General features: G+C 36.7%; 1 protein-coding gene across 1 annotated transcript in view; it reads left to right on the forward strand.

The window, feature by feature from the left end:
* The first annotated feature begins 1,666 nt into the window (after positions 1 to 1,666).
* Positions 1,667 to 21,518, forward strand: part of LOC126266701 (receptor expression-enhancing protein 6-like) — a 54,508-nt gene continuing 34,656 nt past the window's right edge. Inside the window, exons 1-2 of the mRNA XM_049971144.1 lie at positions 1,667 to 1,899; positions 2,029 to 2,204. Of these exons, the coding sequence (XP_049827101.1) occupies positions 2,075 to 2,204 (130 nt within the window). The 5' untranslated portion in view covers positions 1,667 to 1,899; positions 2,029 to 2,074. The remainder of the gene's footprint in view (positions 1,900 to 2,028; positions 2,205 to 21,518) is intronic.

Below are 21,518 nucleotides of genomic sequence, written 5' to 3' on the forward strand. Positions count from 1 at the left end.
TGTATTCTCATGTTGTTTCTCAATAATTGTGCAACCTTAAATACAATATTTTCTTTTAATAGCAAATGTTAGTTGTTTTGATGAGTATGGGAAGACTGATTTTCATGTGACATAGCTAGAATAACATGTCTGCTACAATGTCATTACGCAGTGTTAAATGATATCTGTTACCAAATGGTTGGTCAGGTAGTATGTGGTAGCTACTGGGCTGATAGTATGTCCTGTATATAACTTTCTCAACATGTCATAGTGTAAGGTTCTCAAGTATTTATCTGTCCTTTTGCATATTTGTCTGAATATCATAGCTGTTTTTCTCTTCAGTATATTTTGGAATTTTAAGTGGATATAACTTCAATTAAATATTATTTCTGATAATGAAAACTAACATCCCTCTACATGCTGTACTATAAATTAACATTCCATTTAATGTGTAGGAGTATGTAGGAGCTTTAGGTGTGATGAGCGTAACTACGTAAAAATGGAGATTTGGACCTACAGAGATTATTATTCCTTCTGTTCATGTATCAGATATTAAAAGACTATATAGTGGAGATCCATTTGGAATGGCAACATATCTTACGAAATTTGCTTCTTCTTATTGTTTCCAAAAGAGTATTACTGAAGAATTTTTCCGCTGTTAGCTGTGTTATTAGCGAGCAGTTGATGGAACGCACAGGTGTGGCTCATTTGATTGTTCTCATAGTTTTGACGACTGTGGGTTATTGGTATCTGCTTCAATTTCCACATACAACAGAATTTTATTACATTTCAATGTTGTTGTGTTAACATCAGTGATACTGCTTTTAATATTCTGGTTATTGTTGTTAAAACACTGATTTTAAGTATTGCCATTTGCCTACAACATGTTTCATTACACGATTAACTCTCTTATTGCTAGTCTTCTAATTTGCCTGAGATTATTTACAAATACATGATATAAATTTTGATGCTTACTCTTTTACAGTCGAAAGACCGCACTAAAGAATGGTTAATAATTTGTTAAACGAAAAAATATAATCCTCTGTGATTTCTTCGTATCAGATAGATCAGCATAGGTAATGTAGCGCCTGGTATGCACCGTTCACCAAAGCGGTGTTGTGCACGATTCCGCTAGAGAATAAGTAGCCCCAATTTCGTGGCGTCAAATCTGAGCTGCAGAGTTTAGTTCTCTAAGAGGCGTTGCCACATTGCATCGTAAGGTTTGCCCCTAAGACATTTTCTTTCTCCTCTTCCAGAGTGCTTCAATTTGCATCCTTAGGAGCAACAATTAGTGACCGCTGTTATCACTAATCAATAATTGTGTTGAAACAGCGAACCCAAATGCAATATCCAGGTTTCATTCTTAGCGCAGTCTGTAAACAACTGAGTTATACCAAAGTCAAGTGGCAATTCCCAATTGATGTTGGCGTCAAGTAATGTACCCTACGATCACTCCAGAGATCTTCATAGGCTATGTTAGCAGGGCAATAAATTGAACCATAAATGAAATTTTATTCACTCAGAGACGATAGACTTGTAGGGATGTTCAAATGAGAAAAACATTCGATAGCAATTAGCCGTCAGATTACGCAATGTATTAGGTTTTCCTCCTGTTCGCCCAATCCTTGGAATGGCGTAAGTGGTCATATTCGTATTATCTCAACATTTACAGTTTCATTTGTTTCATTTCTGTTCTACATAATTTTGTACTAATATCGCTGGCAAATGTTTCCTTAGCTGTTTACAGATTTCATGTGAAAGATTTCGAATTGTGGTAATTGAAAATGCGAGAACTGGATAAAGATGTAACGTTTTGAAATGGAATATCTTTGTTGCGTAAAATTTCTAGTCTTTGACAAGTAGGAAAATTTCAGCAGTTTGAAATAAGGAAGATAGTGCTCTGTCAGACTGAAGTTGCAGGTGGGTGGGCTTGTGGTTTTGTTATGATATTCGGTGTTGCTTGACACTTCTTAAAACTCGAAGTGTACAGTATAGACACAGGAGAAGCCGAGCAACCATTGTCTAGGTGTTATTTTCGACGTGTTGCAGGTGCAGACTTTGAGGTTTATTTATTGCCCTTTATTTGGCTACAAATATGGGATGCAGAATCTTGCACTGTAAAGAACAGGTAGAGAAAATGTTAAACGATGATAAGCAACCATGGACATCGTTTTTTAAGTGGGCCGAACAAAAGACTGGCGTCAATAGGCTGTATATATTTTTTGGTAAGTAATGAATAATTATGAAAGTAGTCTACTAATAGTGTGTACGTGTTCGTGTAATGTTGTAGGTGGTCGAAATAATTTTGATTAAAAGATTGTAAATGTATTTCCTAACAGTCTGAGATAAATTTGTGGAGCAGATTTCAGAGATGTAGGGAATGACGTTACGATTCTTTTTGGGGCAGCTGATACGATGTTCACCAAAGTTTGTAGCGTTTACGGTGCAGCAAAGGTGTAATTGTTGAATTAGTTTCTGTCACAATTTGCTGATGTAGGTGTATGGACGTAATTTATATATTATCATGCTTGCGATTGTACATGCATTGTAAGTTGAATTTGCTTGTGTGATCAACTACAGTTGTTGAGGAGACATAAGTCTGAAGGTTATTTTGGACAAATATAGTCTACAGCCTTTGCAGTGATAACCAGTCGATACTTGTTGTTTTATTGCGCTAGTGAAAAATGTTTGTAATTAGACAGTTTGTAGGCCAGAGGAAAGTACCAGTTCTGTTCAAAGACGATTGGTTATCTGAGGGTTGCATTTTTTTTCAAATCTGCCGTGTGCAAAGCGCCAGATGCTTTTTCGTTACCTAAATGTTTTCACACCTGCATGAGATTCATAATTTAATACTTTGATTAAACATCTTGGCCTACTGTTGACACTTCTGGCCTTACAAGGTGTTATATTTCCCTGACATATTGCCTCTCCCCAGTATATTGTCGTAGAGATTTTTGCAAATCTGTTTCTACCACATCTTTGCCCATAACTTTACAATGATGTTTCTTCTCTGCTATAATAAGACGGAGAGAAACCATAATAAAAGATAAGTCATGATAATGAGATAAATACTTCCGGAGCGTAATATGACACACAATCTCTTTCTCTGGTAACGGAGAAACGAGTTTTATGAATTTTTATATATGTAGGAAGTAAAATTATTGGGAGCTTATATTTTGTACTGTAAATGCTGTGGCAGAGAACAGCCCTTTGCAGTGAAGGCTAAAATTCACACAGGAACATAAGAAAACTGTTTAGCTGACACAGTCACAGTCGGTGTTCATTAGAGGAAATTAGTTCAAATTTTTATCACACCTGAGAACAATTTTTATGTAGTTTCAATAGTTTCAGAATCATCATTTCAAATAGCCTATGAGCTTTATATTTGTCTTTCTTTAATTTAGTTATTCAAAAAGTCATTTAACTTGCAAACATTTTGCATTATCATTTTTAATAGCTATGTGCAGCCCCATACCCAAAAAATACCACAGTTATATCCCACTTCATCTCTATAAATTATGCAATGTAAAAATACCCCCCGTGAAGGAGTTACACTGATTTAGATGTTGGTATGATCATTGATAACACTGTCACCATAAAAAGCAACTTGTCAACCGATGTTAGTTACCACAGTCCTAAATGGTGGAGAAAAGTACACCAATCTCAAATTTTCCATATTGTACAAGAGTTTTGGGAATGTCTTGATGTGTGGTGCTTAGGTTATAATTTATAGAACTGTGGAGGAAAAGTACACATGCAGAAGATTGATTTATTTTGCTTTTAAGCATCTTGCCAATTTTGCACAAAACCCATGAAGTGCAAGATGGCTAGTCTACTTGGACCAGCTGTTTCGTCTGGCAGTTTTCAGTTGACAAATCTGTTCAGAATATTCATTGTATGTAAAAATGACCCATAGATGGACTGAGATACTCTTATAATCTTATAAATATTGCTGATGGAGCAAAACCGAAGGTTGCAGCTACACCTGTCTGCATTGGCCTATGTTGTCCAGCTAGCAGATTCCCCTATTTTGAATACATAAAATATGGTGTCCATGACAACATTCATTAAAAACTCATTACTTCCTGCTATTTATAAAATCCTTAAAAAAATGTTGAGGCTTGGTCCAGTCCAGATTAACTTACTCTGAATACAAAGAAAACAAATTACATACAGTTTGGTAAACTGATTCTAGGTGAATCTAGAACTGAATTTTCATTCTGTAGCCTCATATGAGAGAGCATTCTGGGCTCAGTCTAGTGTAAAAGAAATGTTCGTTGTACAAATATGGACTCCTTGAATAATTAACCACAGCCCTACACAAGCGTACTGCATGCCTCCTTTCAGCAAATTAGAAATATTTACTTGTGCCATGACTCTGTACTTTCATGTGTGTACACTTACCCAAAATAAATCTTGGTAATCTTCACACAAGCGCTGTCAGTCACAACTGTAACACAAGGAACAGGAATGATCTCTGCATAGAACAAAGAACACGAATTCAAAAGGACATCAGTGGTATGGATACTGAGCTCTACAACATATTGCCTCCATACATTAAACTTGAAAAATGATATATCTTTTAAATTAGAACTTAAAAAAAAAAAATTGTTGATGCATGTTGCTACTCAGTAAATGATTATCAAGAAAATTATTTTATAAACTAATCTCTAGTATGTATAATTCAGTTGTGGGACAATTCCAGTGAAAAGTCTATCTTCATATGTTTCAGTTTATATTATACTACTTCACCATCTGTATTACTGTTTATTATGTTTGTTGTGTGGGGAGAAGCTATATGACAATAAGAATGATACCATTCTAAGACAAATATTAGCCCAAAAATAGTGCACTAGATTCTCAACACTAAACGCAAGTGACATTTTGATTGACTTGCATGGCGGGTAAAACGAAGTCTGAAATACCAAAAACCAACAGTCAAACTGTCACCCATTATCCAAATGTTCACTTACCCTATCTGCCTAAAATGAAGTCTACCGAACAAAAAACCAGAACTCATTGATATAACCAGTGAGGGTAAACCAAAAGCCACCAACCAGGCTTGAACAGTTACCAAACATTAACAAGAGAATGAAGCAGATTTGTGAAAACTTGCAGCATCACCAATTTAGATACAGGCCATTCTGTGTAAAATCAGATATATTGGCGGATCCTAAGGTGACCCTTCCAGAATTTAGTTTTATATGGACCTGTCTTAAGGGAGAAAACCACATTAGGAGGTTCAAAAAATCAGGTTTTTAAGCATAAATCATTAGCTTAACTATCAAAGAGTGTGCAGTCAGTTTCAAAGCGAAATTCGTATTCATTTATATTATGAGCATAGAAACGATGTATAGGTCATATCCAGAAGATAATGGGGCGTGACTCTGAAACATTCGGAGAACTAAAAAGCTTGGTGGAAAGGGAAGACTCAGTCATTAGTGAAAAAGCTCAGTTCTTATTATGGATTACTGATACGAAGACATACAGACAGTGTGCAAGACGTGATAAAAGCAATTACGGCAACACACTATCATATGATTTCCATGAATGAAAATCCTCGTCGCGAGTATTGCCCAGAGGGAGAAGACAGCTGGTGCAAGTGGCAGAAATGAACAGCCTTTGGAATGGGACATGAACTGCACCCTACTCCATTAACCCTGACGTACAAAGGAATATCTTCCAATATATGAAGATTTGTCAAGGGATGAATTACTGGGGAGGTGTTTGAGTGGCCATACACAAAATGCAAATGAAAGTTTTAATTCCATTATTTGACAATTAGCTCCTAAACACTTGTGCTCCGGTCTAAAAATTGTTGAATTGGCATCATATTTAGCAGCTGGCTTATTCAGTGGAGGGCATTCATCCCTTCTGATGCTCATGAACGAGGCAGGAATTGTAGTAGATATACAAAATACCAGTAATGCCAAACAAATGGATAACGAATGTGTGAGCTGGCAGAATCACGTAGTTCGTTGCAATCAAAGAAAGGTCAGAAAGCACTGCTGTAAGTGCAAAATGAAATCTGTGAGAAAGAAGGCTTACTGTATGGCTCTGGAATCGGATTAATCATTAAGCATTTTGTATTATTGTTAACTTCCTTGCATTTCTAGTTTCAGAGAATTTATTTTTCAAATGCATTTATCTTGAAATCCCTTTTTCACATTTGCTTGCAGTCTAACTCGAAAAGTATAGAACTAATCATAATGAAAATTGGTAATATGATCCTTTATAAAATTACGAACTATATGAACTGACATTGTGAGATGATATCATGATTTAAGAGGATTTTTCTGGGCATAACTAGAGGAAAAATCGTGAAAATCAAAGTAAATTGTTCCAACACCTGCAAAATTTTTAATTTTTACTATTTTCACCTACATTTAGGTTCATATTTTTAGAAAATGGTATTAATGTAAAATCAAAAGCGAATGGCTACTCTGCACACAATTGGAGAACTATACTCGCAACCTTCAGCGGACGTCACAGCATAACTGTTATTTTTGGCAGATATTTAAAAAAAAATTCAAATATGAATCAAATGTTAAAATTTGATTAAATTCTAGTTAATTCCACCCACCTAAAAAAAACCGAAAAAATCAATGTCAGGCAGCCTTCTAATGTGGTTTCCCCCCCTCCCCCCTTACTAGTGAAACTGTCAAATAGCACTGTTCTAACTCTAACCATTTTTTGGAAATTCAGGCTTGAAGGCTGTGTATCCGGGATCATTAGTCAGGCACCAGTTTCCTACAGGTCTAAGTTTTTTTTTTTACGCAGGAAGTATAGCGTCCATTGAGGTGATATTACGTTTGTAAAGTAGGAATGTCGTTCATGTTTTTTATGAAGGGGGCTGGGGATTACAGAAGTGTCAGATTCCACCCATCTGCGTTGACACCTTCTGTATGGCGGAAATGTCCACTCTAAGCTTCTCCAATATGGTGTCTATGACATCATTACATGCACACAGCAACAAACATGGAAATAAATATAAGTAAGACAATAACATCTCCTTCCAATAATACAATCAAACAAATGGGACAACCGTGGAAAATTCGGGATTCTAGGGTGTGGACACACTAAATATAACAGAAAAAAGTCCAAAACACACAAAATATGAGAAAATAAAAATTCCTTTAGACGAACAAAATCTACACGATTTGGACACTTCCCTTGCCCTTTGTAGCTCAACCGCAATTGTTGATACCACAAAAACTAAGACTGTAAATATTGGAATTAGACATTTCTCTTAACCTGTATAGGTCAACCACAGCTGATGGCACCAAAACTCCAACGCCTACAACAAAAACTATGAAAATTGGAATCGAACATTTCCCATAACCTGTATATGTCAACAATAGCTGACAATATCAAAATACCAACACCTACAACTACAGAAATTTGAATTAGACGTTTCACTCGACCTACATAGATCAACCACACCTGACAACACCAATACCTTCAACTAAAACTAAGAAAATTGGAATTTGGCATTTCCTTTGACTTATATAGGTCAGCATAAGTATTGATAAAAAAAAAAAAACCTCCAACTACGAAAAATAAAATCAAAACGCCACTACCTCAAAACCTCAAATCAAACATCCCTACATGCATTAAAAGACAATCAGTATACCATAAAAACACTAAACATCGCAACTCGAGAAGAACAGACCAAAAAAAAAGATCACTTACCATAAACAAATTCCAGCACTGCAAACTATGTTGATAATCCCCACCCCTCCCCGCAAAAGAAAAAATTCTCTCTCTCTCTCTCTCTCTCTCTCTCTCTCTCTCTCTCTCTCTCTCTCTCTCTCTCTCTCTCTCTCTCTCTCTCTCTCTCTCCCTCCCTCTCCCCCCCTCCCCCCCTCCCTCTCTCCCCCCCCCCCCCTCCATACACTACACTAAAGTTTCAGCGATCAGTTCAAATAACTGAAGGAATTTAATGACAAACAACATATCCTCCATCTCTGACTGCAATGCAACACTGTTACGTTTCATTATCATATCCATAAGTAACAACAGAAGCCACACAGTAAGTTAAATGTCTTACCGCACCACAAACAGCAAACAAAAACATGTAAAAAAAGTCACACACAAAGAAAATTAATTGGTAACTCACTGAAAGAACTTCCAAACCTTACGCCCTGGGCTCAAACATTGCCAATGACTTGACACATCAAACACCAAACCTCAAATGAACCCAACACCACACACCATCAGATGACATCATCAGACACAACCAACTCATTCACACACATCCCCCTTACGTCGTGGGTCAAAGCATGGGGGGTGGAATCGGATGCTGCTGTTGACCTGAGGGTTGGAACACACTTTCTACATGTTGTGCTTTAAAAATTTGTAGCACTTTAAAATACATAACTTTACGCAGTTAAATAGTACATACCTCAGTTTTGCTCTGTAGCTCTTTGGTCCTAGTATTGAATGTGGAAAAAATAATGAACAGCCCTTTTCTTTGAAATTAATACAGTGTAGTTGTGACTTGCACTTAAAGCTGCCTCCATCAGACAGTTAAATTTTCCAAATTTCAAAGTCATGTGGTGAGGGGGTGTTAATTATACGATTGGGAATGTTTGCTCTTTTGCTGAAATGCTTTTGTACCAGGTAGTAACATTAGATACAAGGAAGAATATCCTGACTCACTTTATTCATTGGCGAAGAATAAAATGAAAAGCCGCTTACATATGCCATTCACATTAAACATTGCAGGGAATTGACAAATAAGTCACACATACTACTTCAAAAATTGGGGCTGACCTGTAGCTTAGAACTAAACAGATGAGATATACGAAATGTATAATCCGAATACGGTCAGCCATCTGCTGTGTAATGGAATGACGACAATGAACATTTGACAGACTGAGACTGGAATCCTGATTCCCTGCTTATAGTGTCTGCATTACCATTTGGCTGTTCCTCTGCACTTGATGGCCAGGCCCAAATTCCCAAATGTCTTCAAACATGTTTCTACAACCTGCATAGATAATGTATATTTTCACAAAGGGAGACATTTTTCTTGAAAGTTTCTTGCCAGGTGTCAACAGATAAACCTAGGTTTGAATATTGGTGTGGCACAAATTCACATTGTCTTCATTCCTTTAGAGCTGACATGATGTTTGTCCATATTCACAACTGTGAATACATTGCATTTATTTCATAATGGTTGTAGTAGTCACAGTGGCTTTGACTTAGGAACTTGGTCATACTTCTGAACAGCACAGGCACAGCAGTATTGTATAAACAGATGAGATCTGAAACAGGTATCAGTCATTTTTCTTAATGAGTGGATTGTATTTCAGTGTTAAATGTCTGTGCCGTGTAAAGAATTAAGACACACCTTGGGTGCTCAAAGGTGGTGATACCTTTCTATTTCTGCAAATTAAAGACATCAGTGAGATAAAATAGAAGACGCAAAAAATATTGCGACGTTAGTAACTTTTCCTATTATACATTCATATGCACCAGACAAAAAGCTTGTTCAAAGAAGTTTCAAAAAATGTTCAGATATAAAGAAGTGAATTGTATTTTTAAAACTATTCCATCTGTGCGTTCAACTTTAACTCTTCAGCCAAATTTGAATTAAGTTTCCTTGAAGGTGACACACATTTTCTATAGCACTTTTCAGAAGTTGAGATATAATTGTATGGTTATGTACGAGGGTAGTTTGAAAAGTTGTCTGAATGGAATAGAAAAAAAGTGCTTACGTCACTGACCATTTTCTATTTTTCAATGTAGTCTCCTTGTAGGTTAATGCACTTGATCCAATGATGTTCCAGCACCTTGATCCCGTCTCGAAAATGAGTTTCCTCCAGGCGTGCAAAATATGTCAACTTCGGTTATCAATACTTCATTTGAAGTGAATCTTCGCCCACCAAGAAAAATTTTCAGTTTTGGTAAGAGATGACAGTCTGACGGAGCCGTATCAGGTGAATAAGGTGGGTATCGCAACAATTCATACCTTAGTTCCTGTAATTTTGTCATGGTGATAGCACATGCGTGCGGGCATGCATCAAGAGTTACGGCACCCATCTTGCAGATAATTTTTTCATTCCTAATTCTTCAGTTAAAATGTGATAGCCCCTTTCAGATGACATCTGGCAAGCCTGAGTATTTTCACACGCACTTCCAATCCACAGTGTGGATCATCTAAGCTCTCCCAACCAAATTTAAATTAATTTGTCCACTTGGCTACAGTTGAATGTGGAGGAGGATGGAAATTGGCATGAATGTCCTTTGCCTTCATAACTTCCTTTATGAAGTAGTTAATCGCTGCTCAATTCTAGATCTTTTTTCCATCTTCGCAAGTCATTACGTGGGAACAACTGAGCCATGTCACTGCTACAGCTCTCTTCCAAAAGGACTGATGTGGCTCATGTTTACAGGCTACAGTCCAATGAATATCATGTGAACAACTTGTCGAGGTAGTGCTGGCCTCTTGTGGTGATTCTGACAACTTTTCAAACCCCCGTCTTAGCTTCTAAGGTGGCTCTTCTGCCTAAGTATTTTACAGTCCCTCCAGTACTGTCACAGGGGCTGGTCAGATGATACAAATAAGAAAAGGGCTGTTCTACTTCAATCCTAAAGTCTTCTTGATGGTAAGTCAGTTTTGCGAGTTTCTTTCAATTTTTTACAGTGTAAGGACTGTTCCAGGAGCAATATCAAACCATGCAGTCTCTAGTTCTTTCTACTAATGCTATTCTAATGAAGAGGCTTTCAGCAGATGCCAATTGGAACACTGTTATTGTGGTACATCTAGCAAATGTTTTGCGGGAACAGCTGCAAGTTGGCAGTATGTGGTTTTGAAATTCGACAAAACTGGTACAAAGGAAACCTTTCCTGGTATCATATGAATTTAAAGATGTTGAGATTAACTACATGTCTCCTGCAGAATCATCGCTCAGTAGGAAAACGGCTGTTTGGGTTCCGTTCTCCAGTGTTATGTAAAAGGCGGATGTCCCATCGCTACCAAGTCACAGTGCACGGTTAAGTAATGTGGGCAAAAATACTGTGGAAAGAACTCGGGGCTTAGTCATAGAAAGGTGTAATACTTCTAAAAATACAATTTATTAAAACATTGTTCTTTTGTTTTTTGTATCTTATGTTAATACTAATGTTGTCACTCAATACCGTTTGCATTTTTTTATTTTATTTTGCTGATGTTTTCCTTTCAATTTACAGAAATAGAAAACAGTAATGATGTATCTCCACATGTATGCATCCAAGCTGTCTCTTTTAATTCTTTTCATTGCAAATATGTGTAACACTGAAATAAAAAAAACATGCACTTATAAAAAAATGAGATGCCTTTTTCAGCTTTCACATGTTTACTCCTGATTGCAGATCAACCCTGTATACTTTAGTAACAATTTTTGAAAACGTGCGCAACTTTTATTTTCCAATTCCTCTGAAGTGATGAGTGTGAATTTTATGTGCAAGTGGCATTTTCATTTATTCTTTGGTAGTGAATAAAGTGGGTTAGGATATTCTTCTTCGCACCTAAGATTACTGCCCGGTATGAAAGCATTTTACAAAGGATCAAATTGTCTACATAACACCCCTACCCCTTTCCATAGAACTTCAAAGGGGTCAATCAATATGAAGTGGTCCATTGATGGTTGCTTGGCAGTTCAAAACAGTTTTTTAAAAAAATTTACCTTTCACCTTTACTGAATGGCAGCCATTTTTGTTTAAGTGCGCGACGATGTTTCAGTTTAGAGAAGTTAGCAAAAATATGAATATCTCTGCACTGGGTTAAGTTACAACATTGCAATTGACATGATTGTTTTTAGACAAGTGTCCTCTACAACATTGTCTATTACACAAAATACTCTAAAATCAAAAATAACCAGTCAAAATGACCTCCAAAGTTTGGTATCCAAGTTTTCGAAAATCCACATTTTAAGCCCATAAATAACAAACAAGGAGTGATTTATGAGAGAGTATTTTTTTTTTTTTTTTTTTTTTTTTTTTTTGTTTTCCTATAGTTAGATATCATACACTCATTACTCTAAAACTGAACTTACGGCCGTTGCCTATTTAAATGGTTTGTTTCATTGTAATAAAATTTGTGATACATATTTAGTTAACAATATTAACCAATATTCATTTAGTTCATAAATTTTTAATAATGCAATATTTAACAATAGCTTTCACTTTTGTTCTATGGCAATAAAAATGTCCATTTACGTTCAGGTGTATTGTCAATAAAGTACAATATTGCTGGGTGTGGCATTGTTGGCAGTCTGTTTTGAAACTTCTGTTTGAGTGGATGTACATACTTCATAAACAGTGTAGAATGTGTTATGTGCATTGTTCTGTGTGTAATTTGTAATTAACTTTGTGAGATTAACTGGAATGCAATAACATGGATCAACAGTGCTCTGTTGGAGATATAGCAAGTGAAGTGTGTCATAAAACAGTTTACTGTTAAGTTTCAAAAAACTTGAAAAATGTCAATGACTTTAATGAAGTTAGACAAGCTTTGTTTAAATTTCGAGTAAGTTCTTCTGTAACATCAGTGTGCGAGTATCATCAGAAGAAATATATTCTGATGCAAAACCATATTTTAGGAAGAAAGTGCTGTGATCTACTTAAAGTTCATAAAAAGCCTGTTACTAAAGGTTTGAGGGAAATAAAACTTGAACATTTGTCCTTGTTACGTGAAAGTGAAACACCTTCCCAAGTGAAACGTAATTTGATTCCTGGAAATTCCTTGTGCCCAAATTGTTACTGCTATTGAAAATAATGTACAACAAATTTCAGATAAAATTAGAAAAGACTTGGAATTACGCTTTAATAATACAGATACCAACATTATTTCTAAAGTAGAAGAACACCTACCACCAGCATCATCTGACACTGAATATTTGAGCTTAATATAGAAATTAAAAATGTTCAGTGACATCTAAAGAGGAAAAAGTTAAAATTTTAAGTTTGCTCCCTGACTCGTAGACAAGAGAAAAAAATAGTTCATGAATTCAATGTTTTTAACCATTTGGTTACACAAACCCGAAAAATAGTGAAAGAGCAAGGCATTATTCCAATTGTAGGAAAGAAGAAAGGAGTAGGTATAATTGAAGAAACGATTAAAAAGATCCAGCAGTTTTTGAAGATGTACACAGCAGAATGTGCCCAGTTTGCAAATACAGCAAAAGAGGTGTTATAAATGGAGTTAAAGTAACAAAGCAGAAATAACTAGTGCTGTCAAATTTAAATGAACTTAATGTAGCTTTCAAAAATTCTCATCCCGAATGCAAAGTTGGAAGGTCACAATTTTGTAACCTCTGCCCTAAGTGGTGTATTTTGGCTTGATCTTCAGGGACACACTCCATATTTGTTTATATCATCAAAATGTGAAACTGATGATTGCAATTGCAAAACTCAGTGATCTTAATTAAGAGAAACTAGATTTAATGGTCTGTGACACTAACAGTTATGACTGCATGATGAGTTTGTGTAATAAATTCCCTGGTAAGGAAACCGTTTTTGAGTTGGTTCACAAATAGGATGTGGAAATGCCAGACAGTATTACCTTCAAACAGTGGGTTACACCTGACAGGGCAGAAATAAGTGGTTAGATCTGAAGAAGAGTACTTGGAATCTTTAACTGATAACTTACAAAAACTCAAGTCACTATCTGATTTTGCAGAAAATTTTACATTTGTGATTCAGGATGCAATATAAGGTTGCAACTGGGCAAATGATGAGTCAACAGTGCATCCATTTATTCTCTACTTCAAAAATGAGAAAGATGATTGCAGTTCCTCAATTTGCATTCTAAGCCACTACTTCGAGCACAACACTTTGGCAGCACATGTTTAAAAAGTACGTAATAAATTAAGAGAATTTTCCCAAGGTTGAGAAGCTGATACACTTTTCGGATGGAAGTGGTGGTCAGTATAAGAACAAAAAGAATTTTTCAAATCTGTGCAACCACAAAGTAGACTTTGGGTTGGAGGCTGATTGGCACTTTTTGCATCTTGCGATGGTAAAAGTGCACGTGATGGATCTGATCAAGAAAGAAGTGATTCTGCGTATGAAAACACTTCAAACATGATTTGAAAGCTGTATAGCAATAAAAAGGAGCAAGGAATTTCCACAAATTCCTTGGCAATGCAGAAAACTTAGTTCAATGATATTTAACATCAGAAACTGAAATTTGAAGATCATTGTGTCAGTAAAATTACATCCGTTTTTAACATTGAATGACATAGTGGCATGTGTGTATGATGGTGACTTGCAGAGGTTGAAAGAATGAGTTTGGAAAACAAGGATGTTTTTGTGCATTTTTACCATCCTGCTAGCCCAAGAACATTTTTCAAGAAATCTACTTGAGACAAATTTTGGATACCAATGAAAAATGCTTTAAGGAAACTTTCAGTGCTTGAACTTCCACAGCAACTGCGAGGTCTTATTCTATATCACAGAAGCTGTCTGAAGCAGTAAGTGTTCTTAACATTTACCACCAGGTTTAGGAATGGTCGCATCTCGAAGAACATTAATCGAATATATTTATTTTAAGTATGTCAAAATAATATAAATGTTAATTTCAGTGATTTTTCCACTTTTTGTATATAATTCAGTACCTTATTTCAATAATAATTGATTACATCCTGCCAATATCACACATAAATAAGCAACAGCCGCATCAGTTGTAGAGTAATATGAATTATCTCCTCATTTTCAAAAATTCATATCTTTGCTCAGTCAGATATCAAGTTGAAATTCTTACAGTTTGCTATAATATGGGTGTGCAAACTGTAAAAAAAATCATAATTTTATATTCAGTCCCACCTGAGATAACTAACCCCAAACTCTTTATATGGGGCTAGTAGTGTATGATATCTAACTATAGGAAAAAAATACTCTCATAAATCACTCATTGTTTGTTATTTTTGGGCCTAAAATGTGGATTTTTGAAAATTTGTATACCAAACTTTGGAGGTCATGTTGACTGGTTATTTTTGAATTTAGGGTATTTTGTGTAATAGACAATGTTGTAGATGACACTTACCCAATGCAGAGATATTCATATTTTTACTAACGTCTCTAAACTGAAACATCGTCGCACACTTACAAACAAAAATGGCCGCCATTCAATAAAGGTAAAAGATAAAATTAAAAAAAAACTGTTTTCAACTTCTCAATTATAGGGTAATTACATATAAAAAAGTAAAATATTTTAAAATGGTCAAGCAGCAAAATTTTTATTCGATCATTTCATTTGGATTGACCCAAAGTCAATTTTGACGTTCTTCTGATGGAGTTAGCTTAAAGTGAAAGTAAGAACTACTAACCTAAATGCAAAATGCATATAAATATTTTTATACTTAATAGTAGGACTAAAAAGTTACATTGCACAAACAGGTCTGTACTGTTTCACTGTTCAAAATTAATTTTTAGTCACAAATTTTAAAGCACAAGATGGAGGAAGTGTTTGTTAAAACATTTTTGATAAGAAAATCTTAGTGATGCATTATACCAACTCAATGGGCAAAGTGCTTGTTGCTTAAAAAAATTGAGATCTGTAGGTTAACCTATTACCAAGTAGTAGGTTTCTGAAAATGTGGGATTGGTGCCTGACTAAAGATCAGGCACACATCTTTAAGCCATCAAACCTGTATTTCTCAAAAATCGATAGTTGGGACTGTTCTATTTGATGAGTTTACTATTAAGACATGTAGGTGTACATGTACTGAATGTGACTAAATTATGAAATGGTTACATCACCCCAGTAAGACCTTACAGAATGACCCATACACACAACTATTGTCCACAACTAGTCTAAATAACTGTAGGAACTTGGATCATAAATAACATATCTTCTCCCATTACAACAAGCAGTGACTTACTTAGGAATTTGTCATATCCATGACGGACAAAAATAAATACATACATAAATAAATATCCAACCACAAGAAAAACACAGCACTAATAATTACAAACACAAACTTGACTCCACCAGCCAAGAAAAATCAAAGTAAATCGCAATCAAACTGGCATAAACTCTTCCAGTAGCAATTGTCTGCAGCTCGTTGTCTGGTGGCTAGTGTTGTTGTCTCTGGATCACAGGGTCCCAGGTTCGATTACCAGCCGTTTCCGTTGTCCTCATCATTGAATCATCTTTCATGAAAAGTGGTGAGATTGCACTGTGGTCAGATTGGGAAAGCATACGGGCCCTGATGACTGCACAGTTTAGCACCCCACAAATCCTCCTCCATCGTCGTCATCCAGTAGCAATTTAACCCACTCAACTCGTATATCAAATAACTCGCTTATGTATCTAATAAACTGTTTTGAAGCATAAACATTCAAAACAAGCATGTGCCATCAAATACTATAAATATACCATCTACAAACATGATCCAACTCAAAACTGTGAGTTTATGTACCATGACATCATGCAACAGTTATGTTACAGATCAAATCAGATGGGTGGAATTGCAACTTTTGGTTGCTATTTGAAGACACTCTTTCATATTTCTGAACTAGTACAAAATTTGCAAAAATGCATTGTATATGTATTTGTGTACTTCTAAATGAGATGAATTTGTTTCAGGATACAGGTTTTATAACTATCTCTTTGCCCATTTAATTTTGCATACAGGTGTGAATTTTTTTCCCCTCAACATCTACAAAAACAAGTTTTGCTAAATGTGAATACCTTCTGTTTGTGGTACGCATCTATAATCAGTATTCGACAAAGTAGCTCACTACTTGTCAGTCTTGAGTCACAGGTACAAGGTCGCTGATAGGGCATTTGATACCATTAAAAAGTAATTGACAAAACCTGAAACCATATCTTTACCAGTGCACTATCATGGGGTTTTGAGCAACCATTATGCGAGAACTGAAGTGTAAGCAGTCAAAGGCACTGCTAACAGATTAAAAGAAGCTACCATTCAAAATCTCTGAAGCCCAAGTTGTTATTTATAAATACAGGGTGCGTCAAAAAAAATGTACACACACACACACGTTGAAGCGTCATAGAAAATTTATTTCCCGTTCTACAGTGTTAAATTTCTGGAAATGGAAAGCTTAAAGTCAAATTGGAAAAATAAATGTACTTGGCAAATGTGATTAATGTTCAAACGGGTGGCCTTCAGCATCAATACATTTCTGAGTACGAGTCACCACTGATTCCGTACATTGTACCAAAGTGTCCAATGAGATTTCTGCGCACACCACCTGAATCTCATTCCAAAGTGTGTCCAGGTTACATGGTTTACATTTGTACACATCATATTTTACTGTGCCCCATAAAAAGAAATCCAGTGGCCCGAGGTCTGGAGAGCGGGCAGGAAACTTGACTGGTCCCCTGCATCCTATCCACTGGCCTGGCACACTGTGATCCAGTTATGCTCGTACGTCCCTTTGATAGTGGGGCTGGGTGCCATCTTGTTGGAAATAGAACTGATTATTACCGTATAATGCACGAATGGCAGGGAATATGGAGTCAGCAAGCATTGTTAGGTACGTTTCTCCAGTAACAGTACCTTCAAAGCGGAAAGGCTCAAAGAGTCCCCTTGCAGACAAACCATACCACACATTTACACCAGGTAAATTCACAGCCTATTCAACTGTAACGTGAGGATTATCTTCAGCCCAGTACACACAATTGTGCCTATTGACAGTCCCATTGAGTTTGAATTGGGCTTCATCTGACCAAATAATGCTAGCCATAAATCCCAGTTCACATCTCACCGTCTCCTGAACCCATTCACAAAATTCTAACCTTCGATCTGGATTGTCGTCACTTAGCTGTTGCACCAGCCTTGGAATGTACACACACAACTTGTCTTTCTTCAGAATGTGTAGCACACTACTAGTACTTACATTACTCTCGCGTGCCGCTTACCTTGAAGATTTTGAGGCGAACGCTGAAACTGTTCCAAGATCGCAGTTGTGGAATCATCACTTGTAGCTGTACAAGGTCGCCCTGAGCGACCTTTGTGCACATCACACTGTTCCCAGAATTTCGAATTTCTCATAGTTGTGCAATTGTTAACTTTGAACGTGGTTCTGTACCATACTCACTTCTCCACTGTCTTCGAACTGCAGCTACATTCTCAAACTTCCAGTACCACTTAATTATCTGCTTCCACACTTCAAAGCTCAAATGCACGTCCGCCATGTTGCAGTTACTTCCTTGCCACTGCTGCCACCTGTTGAAGAAACATAACATTACTTTCACTCAGATGTTTAACCTTGTAGAACGGGAAATAAATTGTCTATGACAGTTCAAAGTGTGTATACATTGTTTTGACGCACCCTGTATATGAATGGACTGTTAAATGTTTGTCTTTCAATCAAAGCTCCCTTCAGAAAAGAGCACAGATGCATGTGCACAAATTCACACTTGGATAACCACTATCTCCAGCAGCTCGGTCCGTGGGGCAGGGCAGGGGGAGGGATAGTATGATGCGCTTGTTGAGGGGGGGGGGGGGGAGGGAGGAGGAGGAGAGCTCAGTCTGGCAGTGTGTGTATGGACTGAAACTTACTGGCAGATTAAAACTGTGTGCCCAACCGAGACTCGAACTCGGGACCTTTGCCTTTCGTGGGCAAGTTCTCTACTATCTGAGCTACCAAAGCACGACTCACGCCCGGCCCTCACAGCTTTACTTCTGCCAGTATCTCGTCTCCTACCTTCCAAACTTTACAGAAGCTCTCCTGCGAACCTTGCAGATCTAGCACTCCTGAAAGAAAGGATACTGTGGAGACATGGCTTAGCCACAGCCTGGGGGATGTTTCCAGAATGAGATTTTCACTCTGCAGCGGAGTGTGAAAGGCAAAGGGTCTCGAGTTCGAGTCTCGGTCGAGCACACAGTTTTAATCTGCCAGGAAGTTTCATATCAGCGCACACTCTGCTGCAGAGTGAAAATCTCATTCTGTGCATGGACTGCTTACAGATTATTATTCAGAACAAGAATCTGTGAGCAATATGTATATGGACATGGCCTTTTGGACAACATGCTTTATTTTCACATATTTTGACAACTACAAACATTTATAATGTTTTATCCACTTGGCATCTTGTGTGTGAGGTCCAATGTAAAATGAACATCTTTTACAGTAAAAAGATGTTAAAGACTTGAAGATAAGTTGTGACTGTAGAAACCGGTAGTCTTAAATAAATTTTTTGATGCTATCTTTTTTGAATGGTTTTTAACTATTAAAATGAATCACCTTTCAATACTCTGAAAATAAGAAAATTTAATTCAGTTATGTTACCACCTGAGGTGCCACTCAACAATGTTGGTGTTAGCTCTTGAGCAAAAGAGTTTCATGACCACTGCATTAAATGCAATTCCACACTATCACCTAGGCAGCAAAATAATAGCACATGGAATATTAGTTTTTCTTTGTAATTTAATCAAAGTCCAGGGAAAAATCATGATATGTGAAAATAGCTTCTAGTGTACCCCAAGGGGATGTTGTTGGACACTTACTGTTGGTCATGTATATAAATGTTGTGGTGGATAATGTCAGAACATCTGTGAGGCTGTTCTTGAATGATGCTGTTGTCTACAGGGTGACCCTGGAGGAATGGTCAGTATTCAGGTGTAGAACAGAAATGATCATCCGAAGCAAAATGCCCTAAAATGCATATTACAGGAGCTGTGAGAACTACTTCAGTAGAAGAGGTGGTTCGCAGTAGTGACGATGAGATAGTGCTCATAGCTCTTAACTTGTGCATTTTAGAGCCCATGTTCACTAGACTGTTTTTGCTTCAAATGATTGTTCCTATTATATTTCCAATTACTGACCAATCCTCCTTTGAAATTCTCTATAGGAATGTTGTTATTTCAGAAAATTGTAGTGGACATTTTGGAAGACCAGCAGTGTTGATGCTTGGTGCAGGATGTTGCAGCTAGCCCTCAGCATAAATAAGTGGAAAGAACCTTTACTGTTCAATTAAACTATTAGTGATAAATCAATGGAAACATTTGCAATTGTAAAATGCCTGGAACTGTGCATCCAGAGTGACCTACAATTAAATTACCACAGAAATCTAATTCATATTAAACAAATTGTTCAGTACTGCTCGGCAGTCTGGGACTACTGCAATGTTGGATTGGTAGAAGTGGTAGAGAAGCTGCTTTGCAGATTGTGTAGTACTTGCAAAAGAATGAAAGACCTTCAGTAACAAAAAGTAAGAGATAAGCATTGTGCTTTGTGAAGTGAAGTGTACTGTTAAAATTAAGTGTGTGTATTTTAAGAAGAGTCAAGTAACTTACTTCTCCTGTCACCTCATAAAATGACAGTGACTGTAGAACTAGACAAATTATTGCTTTTATAGGATCACACCAACTTTTTTTTTTTTTCTGAGAACCGAATGCAGTTGGAACATGCAAGAGGTAAGTGTGTGTGTGTGTGTGTGTGTGTGTGTGTGTGTGTGTGTGTGTGTGTGTGTGTGTGGGGGGGGGGGGGGGGGGGTTATGTGAACTATCTTCTGAGAGTCATGCACTGTAATGTGACATGTATATTCTACTGAAGGTATCATCCACATAATCAAAAATGCAAGGCTGTAGATCACTGTCAAAGCCCCAGAGGTTTCCTGCTTTGGATTACAGTGTCCCCCCATAGCAATATCTGCATAGATACTCCTGAAGTTGTAGTACAGTAAAGTTTCCTATTCCCCTCTATTAGCACAAACAGCAAGTGAAAGACTTCTGGTTTTCCTCTGTTCTTCTGTAGGTTCAGCAATCTCCCTATTTTGTTCTTAATTCTTTTGTGAGATTGTTGTTAGAAACTGTAGAATGGTTCTGCAGTCTGTTGTAAATGCTGGTTTGTTAAACTTTATCAATATTATTATGTGACAACCTTGTCTTCTTCCTTCTAACAATTCTCATATAATGAGGAGACTACATGGCAGTCAGATTTGTTATCTTTTTTATTTAAGGTGTATGAAGTTCAGAACTCAAATATCACTCAAAGCATTTCGATGCAACCACAAAAAATTTGCAAGAATATACTTTAGTTATCTGAATAGCAGTAATTTGCTAAAGTTAGGACAATTTTTGGTGGGCTTTGTTGGCCCTGTGGCAGAATGCTCATTTGCCATTCAGACTTCTGGCCGATGCAAATATTAAACAACTGCATGTTCTATGAGCATTTTTGTTATGTGCAAGATACGTAAAGGTTAAAAAAATAATGCTAGTATGGTTTTTTCCCTTTTCCATAAACTTGTATTGGCAGACTAGCTTCCAACCACATAGCCACATGGTGATTCAATAAGTTGTGCTACCTTTAGTGAATTGAAGATGTTCAGACAATTTCAAAGTAGACTCTCTTAAGAATTTTGATATTCACACTGAATTATTGTAGGTGACTGATATTTTAGTTCTGCCACATTTTTAATACAAATAGAAAAAAATACATCAGATTGCTGTATGGTATCCTTGTAAGCCCGTATAGCATTTCCTTAACACTGTCCTGCTGAAGTCTTCCTTTAATCCGACCTGATGTGGGTTCCAATCACTTTAGCAGTACTCAAAAGTAACTTGTACTTACACGTATGT

This window comes from Schistocerca gregaria, chromosome 4, assembly GCF_023897955.1.
Source record: "Schistocerca gregaria isolate iqSchGreg1 chromosome 4, iqSchGreg1.2, whole genome shotgun sequence".
In the NCBI taxonomy this organism is placed as follows: Eukaryota; Metazoa; Arthropoda; class Insecta; order Orthoptera; family Acrididae; genus Schistocerca; species Schistocerca gregaria.